Source organism: Petromyzon marinus, chromosome 56, assembly GCF_048934315.1.
Source record: "Petromyzon marinus isolate PM22_M1 ecotype Great Lakes invasive population chromosome 56, UKy_Petmar_22M1.pri1.0, whole genome shotgun sequence".
Lineage (NCBI taxonomy): Eukaryota > Metazoa > Chordata > Hyperoartia > Petromyzontiformes > Petromyzontidae > Petromyzon > Petromyzon marinus.
The window spans coordinates 1492881-1504070 of NC_133722.1; the positions used below are offsets into that span (position 1 = coordinate 1492881).

The 11190-nt window shown below is 56.2% G+C and overlaps 1 protein-coding gene across 1 annotated transcript; it reads left to right on the forward strand.

The window, feature by feature from the left end:
- The first annotated feature begins 2169 nt into the window (after positions 1-2169).
- On the forward strand, positions 2170-8228 carry LOC116954650 (frizzled-2-like). The gene has a single exon (XM_032975330.2). It carries the CDS (start codon positions 2456-2458, stop codon positions 4292-4294), a length of 1839 nt encoding a protein of 612 aa, XP_032831221.1. The 5' UTR covers positions 2170-2455; the 3' UTR covers positions 4295-8228.
- Positions 8229-11190: the final 2962 nt, after the last annotated feature.

Consider the following 11190-nt stretch of genomic DNA (forward strand, 5'->3'; position numbering starts at 1 on the left):
CCCGTTGGCAGAGGGACGCACCAACCCGTGTCCTGTTTTAAATATCGTGTAAATAAATTAATAATTGCGCCATTGTACTCTGCCGCTCCCCTTCCCCCATATTCATCCTGCGAGCAAGCTCTGTCCTGGATGAGCCAGCAGCGTAACACGCGATGCAGGGAGATGCAGAGGGTGCGGTTGCATTGTTTGTGTTGTGTGTGTGTGGATTGCAAGGGGTATTGGTAGTGATGAGCGTGGGTGGTGAGGGGCGGTGGTGGTGAGGGGTGGAGGTGGTGAGGGGCGGTTATGGTGAAGGGCGGTTATGGTGAGAGGCGGGGTGGTGAGGGGTGGGGGTGGTGAGGGTTGGGAGTGGTGATGGGTGGGGGTGGTAAGGGGCGGGGGTGGTGAGGAACGGAGGTGGTGAGGGTTGGGAGTGGTGAGGAGTGGGGGTGGTGAGGGTTGGAGGTGGTGGGGCTGAGTGGGGAGGCGGCGCTGCAGCCTCGCGCCCAGCGCTGCTCTTGAAGAGGGGGAGGGGAGAAGGAGGAGGACTAGAGGGGAGAAGGAGGAGGAGGAAGAGGAGAGGAGGAGAGGGTGGAGGAGGCGCTGGGAGCACGGGAGGCGGATAACCAAACTTTCTGTCAGTGCTCTGCTCACCGCGAGCCCTGCTAGACCGCCTCTGCACGCTGTGACACTGCACAATCTGATACTCACACTGCACGCTGTGACACTCACACTGCACGTTGTGACACTCACACTGCACGCTGTGACACTGCACGCTGTGACACTGCACGCTGACACTCACACTGCACGCTGTGACACTCACACTGCACGCTGTGACACACTGCACGCTGTGACACACTGCACGCTGTGACACACTGCACGTTGTGACACTGACACACTGCACGCTGTGACACACTGCACGCTGTGACACACTGCACGCTGTGACACACTCACGTCAGGCTCATGTCATCATCACCCCACGTGGTGGGCAGGCGTGGCCAGGTTAGTGAGTGAGTTAATGAGTGAGTGAGTTAGTGAGTGATTAGGTGAGTTATTTAGAACATAAACGAATTATTGACTTAGCGAGTTAGTATGTGAGAGGGTAAGTGAGTTGGTGAGCGACTTTGTCATTGTGTCAGTGTGTGGGTGAGATAGTGAATGAGTCAATGATTGGGTAATTGAGTCAGTGAACTAGTGAGGCGGTTCGTGGATGGAGGTGATATTTCATGTTTAGGTGGATGGATTCGTGAATTAGTGATAGGGGTAGTTGAGGGTTGGTTAGAGTGAGTGGGTTAGAGGGAGGGAGTGCGTTAGAGGGAGTGAGTGCGTTCATGGGTGGGTAGGTTCGCAATTGATTAATTTCCTAAGTCAGAAAGTGGGTGGGTTAATGAGTGATTGGGCGGTTAGTGGGTGCGTTAGTGAGTTAGTGAGTGTGTGAGTGAGTTCGTGGGTGAGTGAGTGAGTTCGTGAGTGGGTGGGCGGGTGAGTGAGTGGGTGGGCGGGTGAGTGAGTGGGTGGGCGGGTGAGTGAGTGGGTGGGTGAGTGGGTGAGTTAGTGAGTGGGTGGGTGGGTGAGTTAGTGAGTAGGTGGGTGAGTTAGTGAGTGGATGGGTGAGTTAGTGAGTGGGTGGGTGAGTTAGTGAGTGGGTGGGTTAGTGAGTGGGTGGGTGAGTTAGTGAGTGGGTGAGTGATTTAGTGAGTGGGTGGGTGAGTTGGTGGGTGGGTGAGTGGGTGGGTGAGGTAGTGAGTGGGTGAGTTAGTGAGTGAGTGGGTGGGTGGGCGGGCGGGTGAGTTAGTGCGTGTGTGGGTGGGTGAGTTAGTGAGTGAGTAGGTGGGTGGGCGGGTGAGTTAGTGAGTGAGTGAGTGGGTGAGTAGTGAGTGAGTGGGTGGGCGGGTGAGCGAGCGAGTGAGTGGGCGGGTGAGCGAGTGAGTGAGCGAGTGAGTGAGAGGGTGCGCGAGTGAGTGAGAGGGTGAGCGAGTGAGTGGGCGGGTGAGCGAGTGAGTGAGAGAGTGAGAGGGTGAGCGAGTGAGTGGGCGGATGAGCGAGTGAGTGGGCGGGTGAGCGAGTGAGTGAGAGGGTGAGCGAGTGAGTGGGCGGGTGGGCGAGTGAGAGGGTGGGCGAGCGAGTGAGAGGGTGAGCGAGCGAGTGAGAGGGTGGGCGAGTGAGAGGGTGAGCGAGTGAGTGAGAGGGTGGGCGAGTGAGTGAGAGGGTGGGCGAGCGAGTGAGAGGGTGGGCGAGTGAGAGGGTGAGCGAGTGAGTGAGAGGGTGGGCGAGTGAGTGAGAGGGTGGACGAGTGAGTGAGAGGGTGGCCAAGCGAGTGAGAGGGTGGCCGAGCGAGTGAGAGGGTGGCCGAGCGAGTGTGAGGGTGGCCGAGCGAGTGAGAGGGTGGCCGAGCGAGTGAGAGGGTGGGCGAGGAGTTCCCCTAGTGAACGCGAGTGAGTGAGAGGGTGAGCGAGGAGTTCCCCTGGTGAACGCGATGGCGAGGAGGAGACGCGCCCGGGGCAGTGGTGGGCACGCGGCTTGGCGCCGCTTCTCTCCGCGCCGCGCTGCGTTCCTCCTCATCCTGGCGACAGCCGCGACCCTCGCGCTCGCTACTCGGCAGAGTTTCGCTCAGTACCCCCAGCAGCAGAACCAGCAGCAGCAGCCGAACCAGCAGCAGCAGCAGCCGAACCAGCAGCAGCAGCAGCCGGGAACGGTTGACCAACGGGGCATCACCATCCCCGACCACGGGTTCTGTCAGCCCATCTCAATCCCACTGTGCGCGGACATCGCCTACAACCAGACCATCCTGCCCAACCTGCTGGGCCACACCAGCCAGGAGGACGCGGGGCTGGAAGTGCACCAATTCTACCCGCTCGTCAAGGTGCAGTGCTCGGCCGACCTCAAGTTCTTCCTGTGCTCCATGTACGCGCCCGTGTGCACCGTGCTCGAGAAGGCCATCCCGCCGTGCCGCTCGCTCTGCGACAGGGCGCGCCACGGCTGCGAGACGCTCATGAACAAGTTCGGCTTCCAGTGGCCCGAGCGGCTCCGTTGCGAGAACTTCCCCGTGCAAGGCGCCGAGCAGCTGTGCGTCGGGCAGAACCACAGCGAGGGCGCGGCACCACCCACGGAGCCGTCCGCCACGGCGCGCGCGGGCCACAAGGATCCGCCGGGCGCGACCCCGCACGGCGGTGCCTCGACGCGCCCAGGCGGCTCCCCGGGATTCGCGTGCCCCGCCGCTCTGGCGGTGCCCAGCTACCTCAATTACCGCTTCCTGGGCGAGGCGGACTGCGGCGCGCCCTGCGAGACGTCCGCCACCCCGCACGGCCTCATGTTCTTCGGGCAGCAGGAGCTGCGCTTCGCGCGCGTCTGGGTGGGCGTGTGGTCCATGCTGTGCTGCGCGTCGTCCCTCTTCACGGTGCTCACCTATCTCGTGGACCTGCAGAGGTTCCGCTACCCGGAGCGGCCCATCATCTTCCTGTCGGGCTGCTACTGCGCCGTCTCGGTGGCCTACATCGCGGGCTACGTGCTCGAGGACGCCGTGGTGTGCAACGAGCGCTTCCACGAGGGCGGCTACCGCACGGTGGTGCAAGGCACCAAGAAGGAGGGCTGCACCATCCTCTTCATGGTGCTCTACTTCTTCAGCATGGCCAGCTCCATCTGGTGGGTCATCCTCTCGCTCACGTGGTTCCTCGCCGCGGGCATGAAGTGGGGCCACGAGGCGATCGAGGCCAACTCGCAGTACTTCCACCTGGCCGCGTGGGCCGTGCCCGCCGTCAAGACCATCACCATCCTGGCCACGGGCCACGTGGACGGCGACGTGCTGACGGGCGTCTGCTTCGCGGGCCTCAACAGCGTGGACGCGCTGCGCGGCTTTGTGCTGGCGCCCCTCTTCGTCTACCTCTTCGTGGGCACCGCGTTCCTGCTGGCGGGCTTCGTGTCGCTCTTCCGCATCCGCACCGTCATGAAGGACGACGACGGCGGCAAGCGCGAGAAGCTGGAGAAGCTGATGGTGCGCATCGGGGTGTTTAGCGTGCTCTACACGGTGCCCGCCACCATCGTCATCGCCTGCTACTTCTACGAGCAGGCGTTCCGCGCGCAGTGGGAGCGCAGCTGGGCGACCCGCAGCTGCCGCGAATTGGGCGTCGCGTGCCCCCTGCGCCCGTACCCGCCGATGAAGCCCGACTTCGCGGTGCTCATGATCAAGTACCTGATGACGCTCGTGGTGGGCATCACCTCGGGCTTCTGGATCTGGTCGGGCAAGACGCTGCAGTCGTGGCGCAACTTCTACGCGAGGGTCTGCAGACGTGGCGGGGGCGGGGAGACCACGGTTTGAGCGCACGGCGGAGAGAGAAGTTGCCCGCGCGTGCCCGCACACACACACACAGGCAGAAGACGGACCACCGCCAAGTTTCATTTATTAGGTATAGCCCTGTGAGCCATGCGGCTCTTGAGTCACGTGCAACCGCAACAAACAGCATAGACTGTTGAGTGACAGCAGCACGCGCAGACACGCGGATGTGTTCGTACAGAGAGGCTCGCACACAACACACACACACAAAAGTGGTCCCCCTCCCATCCATAGACTTTGACTGTTGGGGCAGGTGCTGCAAGCAAGCACTTATAAAGTGCCACGCACACACACACAGGCGCGCATCGTAGAGAGACACACATACATACAGCCATATACAAAGATCCCCCGTGTAACCTGAACGGACTGTTGGGGCACGTGCTGCAAGCGAGTAACACCTATGAAGGCCGGAACGGCACACGAGGGGGTGGGTGACCAGCACCACGCCCGACCGCCTTTGTCTCCCCAGTGGCGATATTTACACACCGCACCAGGTACTCATTTGAGGCGGAGTCGACCTAGGGGAGGCCCAGGACCCTGTTCAGATAATCGTCACCGTGGTGTTGGCCGTGAGCAGGAATCGAACTCGAGTGGCCAGGGTCGCAGCGCAGTGCGCTAACCACTACACCACCGCTCCCCACACAGACACACACAGAGATACACAGACACACAGAGACGCAGGCGGATCGGTGTTCGCTGGGCGTTGTGCACGCGCGTGGCGATGTGTCATCCGCGTGTAGGTGTCGCCGTGTTGTTGATGGTGGTGTTGGTGGTGGTGTTGTTGTTTGTGCCGTATGCGATGCACACGCGCATTCGTGTGGAGTGGGAGCGATGGCGCAACGGTTAGCGCGGCCGCGCTACGAAAACCCGGTGACCCGAGTTCGATTCCGGCTTACGGCCACCAACACTGGTGACGAATATCTTGTAACTGGTGCCGGGCCTCCCCTAGGTCGACTCAGCCTTAAAGGAGCACCGTACCTAGTTCTGTGTGTCTGTGTAAACATCATTGTAGCGGTACGAGGTGGCAAGGGTGTGGTGGTGACGTGCAGGCCTTCAACAATAATCTGTTGAAGACCACACGTTGGTCATCTTTGTCTTAATCGTATACCTCCACCACTGGAAGTGAGCTGCCGGCTCGGCCTCGCCACATGGGGAAGAGAGGCCAGAGTAACAACAATTGGTTACCCCCCCCCCCACCTCAGACAGCAAAGCGTATTTTATTCGTACAGATTTATTTATACGGATAATAAGACTGAAGAGTGATGTCTTTGAGAGCATCACTCACTGCAAATGGTTATCAATATACATTTTCTGAAAAACAAGTTGAGTGGGGCGAACTTTACTTATTTAGCCACACTAATTTTTTTATTATACCAGTTAAGGCCCACTGAGCTAAATAGTTATTTTTAGAAGCGACCTGGTTATTAACAAATGATAGCTCAACAAAGTGGCTTACCACGTGGAAATTTATATCAGCCAAATACTCTAAACGCATGTTGATTCCCGGAGTTAAATCCACGCGGCCACGGGGAGAGACACGCAAACTCCAATTACACAGCAGGCGTTAGGGTTGGGATCGAACTCACGACCTCCTGTATACCCCGCGAGGTAGTTCGCATCTCGCCACCATGGCACTCCAATGAGTGGCACTAAACAATGACACGCATTACACGCGGTGGATACTTGTGGCGAGATGTTAACGACCTCGCCTGTTATACAGGAGGCCGTGGGTTCGATCCCGACCCTGACGCCTGCTGTATATTGGGAGTTTGCGTTGTCTCTCTCCCCGTGGTCACGTGGATTTGTCTCCGAGCCCTCCGCATTTTTCCCTCCACATGTTTAACCACGCGTTTAGAGTATTTGACTGCAATACATTTCCACACGACAAGCCACCTCGTTGTGGTATCATTCGTGGCCAGGTGGCTTCTTCAAAAGAGCTACATAGCTCAGTGGGTCTTACCTCGTAAAATAAAATGTGGTTTTATTCGTACAAATCGCATCAGATGGAGATTAATCCACTCGCTGTACCGCCTCCTGCTGAGACGGATGGATGGGGATGGCGTGTACGGAACCTCGTAGACACAGCACGGATAGGTTAGTTACATCACATCTGCGGTGATCCACCAACCCTTCGCTGCTGCCTCCACAGCGCTGGGTGAACAGGCAGCGGCGGTAACCACCACACGCACCAGGGCTGTAATTGGCCGCATAGAGGAATTGGAACCTCGAATGTGACGCTACCCTCTGGGTGTGGGAGTGGTACCGAGGAGTGAGATGTATCGCCCCATGGGGGGGGGGGCATGGATTGAGTTTCCCCACGCTCCAGCGCTCGGAACCCTCCGTTGTGCATCCCCCCCCCCCCCAAGCCAGCCACCGCCTGCCTTTCGAACCCTTTGTGCCCGTGCAAATCCGATTCGTTTCGCGCTGCACTTGCTGATGATTGGTAAACACGCCTAGCGTGTCCTAGAGAGAGAGTGAGCCGTGATTGAAATAAAATATGATAATTTTCTGATGCTGCTGCTGCGTTAGGCGTAGAGCACAAATAACTCAACAGATTCGTCAATACCACTGTGGCCTTGATGGGAAACGAAGGCGACGATTCGGGCAATGGCCCTTCATGGCTCAAAAAGTCAAATTTTCTAGAAACGTCGCAATTCTTTTCTTCCCTTTTAAGGCAGTGTTATTGACAAATGTGTTGAGTTTCTTGATTTAAGTTAAGATTCCGGTGTGTGCACCACACGCGTTCCCCGCGTAACGTATAGAGCGCTATTCAATTCCCATCGGGAGCACCGTACGTCAAGTTGGACGCGTTTAGCAATCATTCGGCACGTGCAGCGTGCAAGGACTATATTGATTGTCGGACGTGGGAGGTTAAGTTGCTGGGTCAGCGCGGACTGGGGTTGGCGGAGCCCTGGCATGTTACGTGTGTATCGCGGTTGGCTACGTACGGTGCGAAAAGAGTTCAGCATACATACAACTCGGCGCGTTCGTCCATAACAATGTGTGGGCTTAACAAGGACAATTATACATTTTAAGCGATGTTTTGGGCAACAGTCCTTATTCATGGAGCTATCATTTAGAAAGGCCGTTGTCTGAAACGTCGGCAGTGTTTTTGAAACGTGAAAGCAGTGTTATTGAAAATTTGTTTTGTTGTACATTAATTGCGCAGAAAGCCTTGGACACACTCCGCGTCTGCGTGCTGCGCGCTGTTCACAACCTCTGTGTACGTGTGTTGAACTTCTTTCGCACCGTACGTAACCAACCGTGCTAATCGGAGGTGCGGGGTGAAGGACAACACACTAAAAACGCAAAATGCAGTTCTAAAGACATTCGATTTCAATGTAGATGGTTTACAAGTGGGCCCCTGCTGCACCGTGCACGCGGCCAAGCAGGATGAGGAGCAGCAGGAGCTGTCATCTCGTGGTCCTGGCTGGAGACGCGGGCGTGTGCGAGCCGTGTGTGCGGTCATCCGTGTACGAGTCGTACACGGGGCTGCTCCGAGCCATGTGCTAGCTGCGTGCTTGTGACGAACACGTGGGGTTGTGGTTCACGCAGTGGCTACCACACCACCCGTCTGCTATTGGCAGTGCGGAAGCGCTGCAGGCCGGTCGGGAAGTGTCTACACGCCCCCCCCCCCACCACCCCCTCGTGTTAAAGATTGTTGGTATGCTCATAGAGGTTGCAGCGGTGTCACGGACTTCCCGTCCACGCTGCTTGTCGGTACCTTATCAACTACAGCAATTTATACCTAGGTAAGATGATAATACGTCGCTTTTCGTGGACACCAAGTCATGGTGATGAACGATAAGACTCGACCTGCCTATTTTTGTAAACGTTCATGACAACGTGAGTGAGAGGATCCGCTGATGGAAGTTACTCAAATATACCCGAGCTACTTCGTGCGAGTCACGTTCTGAGAGTGGGAGTGTGTGGCAGTCTGTCTCTCTGGTCGTGAGTGGGAGTGTGTGACAGTCTGTCTCTCTGGTCACGTGCCCCCTCTATCACCTTTGCCCTACATCCCTCTCTCTGCTTATCACGTGACCTGCTGACACACAGGGCTGCTGCAACCACAGATCTCTTTCTCTGCCAGCAACCAGCGCTATGCTCCATAGTGACCCATTCCATGTCACTACATCACCCCCCCTTAAAAAAAAAATCAGCCGTCCCGGCTGACCTCCATACCTCGCACAGCGGGCCGATCCACCATCAACCAACAACAATCCCGATTACAACAACATCAACAACAACCGTTAGCCCCCCCCCCCCCCCTCACGTGTCAACAACAACAACCGTTAGCCCCCCCTCGCGAGTGAACAATAACAACATACCCCCCGCGAATCGAAATAACAAAGAACAATACTCACCGGGACAATTAACAATCGCGAATGCACAGCAATAAACCCGACTCCCAGGGATACAACAATACCCGCGAGCAAGGGAAGAACTTCAGATCAACCGACAGCCACAGCCCGGCTCACTTCTGTGGCCACCCGCCAGACGGCGTTGGGACTAAATGGAACAACGGGAAGGCGGCGGGCTATTTGAAACGAACAGTTTTGGAACGGGTCCTCATCGCCGGGCTCCCAGGCGGGACAAGAATGGGTTTCCTGAGGACCCCCCGGACAATTTGTAAATGGCCGAACGGGCGCGGCACCTCCCGGGAAGAGATGAAGGGGAAGAAGAAGTGGATGGTGGCTGTTCCGTCATCCCTGATCCGTCTGTGGACAGCATCGCTGGTGGGTCCGCGGGTGTCATGCGCTGGGATCCTGTAGGCAAAAGAACGGAGTTCAGCTGAGGCACACCCTCCGAGACCGTACGCCTGGCCTTGTCGGACACATTAGACACCCGGCCTTCAGGTAGTGGGGATGAAGCGACATCACAAGGTGGAGAATAGGGTTTCAGCCGTGATGGGTACGCATACCAACGCCTGCGACTGACCTGGATTCGCACGCACTGTGGCCTCCTGACCTCAATCACCTCAACCGGGCCCTGCCATCGCTTGTGCAATTTAGGGGACGTGGCCAGGGGCACCTGGCGGAAATGCAGCCACGCCTTGTCCCCAAGGTTCCATGGGTTTCCGGATCCATGGAGTCCCACAAGCTTTTAATTGGTGGCTTGCCATTTGGCCAAATTATCCCGAGATGCCTCCCATGCTTCCGTCAGCCGCTTGATTGTTAGCTGCATGGGCACCGCGACCTTTTTGCCTCGATCCATGTTCAACTGAGCCTCCATGGGGGATCACATTCCCTCCCATACATGAGGAAAAAGGAGGATAACCCCGTTGAGGCGTGAGGGGCCATTCTGGACGTAAGAGTCCTGTGCAGATACTCTACCATCCCGTCACTCTGAGGATGGTAGGACAAAGTCCGGATTTTCTTCGTACCCAACAGATCACACACCTCCTTCAACAACTTAAAATAAAAATTCCGACCTTGATCCGTAAGGAGACGTTCCAGTGCCCCTTTATCTAACACATACCCATTAAGGAACACGTCCATAATAAACGCAGACAACTAACGGCGGGGCTGTCCACTCGCCCTTCTTGAACCACCACGTCTTCTGCCAGCTCCTCCACGTCCATCTCCGCCAACAGTGCTGCCGCCACAGACAGCAGGTCCGTGAGGCGGCAGTGTGGAGTCGCAGTCTTCCTCCCACTAATCCGCCGGGAGCGCCTCCTCGGGATTATTCTCTGGGGTCCCGGGTCCTGGGGCTGTCTGGGGAATCACCTCCCCGCCGTCTTCCTCGTCCGAAGACACCACGGTGAGTGTCTTCCTCAGCGTCAACATCGAAACTCTAATTTTTAATTTCCCTAATTTTTAAAATTTATTGTTAACACTTCTGGCACCAAATGTAGTGAGTCACTTCTGAGACACTAATAGTAGGAGGCAACACACGTTTATTCTACACCTTTGGACACTGTTCACGCATGGGATAACTATAAATGGGTCAGAACAGCCGGCATGCTGTCTGACCCACGACGCCGGAGACGAAGACGAAGACGTAACACCTTGGGTTCCATTCAACCGACAGACAGCCCCTATCCAGCCTCGGGACTTCCCTTTTATGCCCCCTGGTGTGGCCTGTTTCCGTCCTCGGCCACGCCCCCTTCTGGAACCTACCAGAAGGTTCTGGGCCACTTTCCATGTGTCCACTGCCTGGCTCCGCCCTCAGCCACGCCCCCTTCTGGAAGCCACCAGAAGGTTCTGGGATATATCTCACGTGTCCCCTCGGTCATCTTTGCCCCACATCCTTTACCCTGGCCTATCACGTGTTCGACCAGCCGGCCGGGGTGCCACATCCTCATATGCCCCCTTCTGCCAGCAGCCAGCGCCACACCCCCAAGTGACCCACTCTGTAGAAATGTATGCTCTGCTGGCAGAACCGCTGCCACACCCTGCTCTGCCGGCAGGTCGGCCGTTACGCCCACATTCCCTCTCTCTGTCAGTAACCAGCGCTATGCACCGTAGTGACCCATTCTATGTCACTACACATGGAACAGAATACATGACGTTATAATAGCTACATGGAACACAATATGTTATGTTATAATAGCTACATGGAATACAATACGTTATAATAGCTACATGGAACACATTACGTTACATTACAATAGCTGCATGGAACACAATATGTTACGTTATAATAGCTACATACAACACAATATGTCATGTTATAATAGTTTCATGGAACACATTCCATTATGCTAGTTACATGGAATACAATACATTACATTATAACAGATATTTGGAACACAATACGTTACGTTATGATAGTTACAGGGAACACAATATTTATGTTATAATAGTTACATGGAACACAATATGTTATGTAATAATAGTTCCGTGGAAAGGAATCAGGCATACCAACACCGATGCATTGTC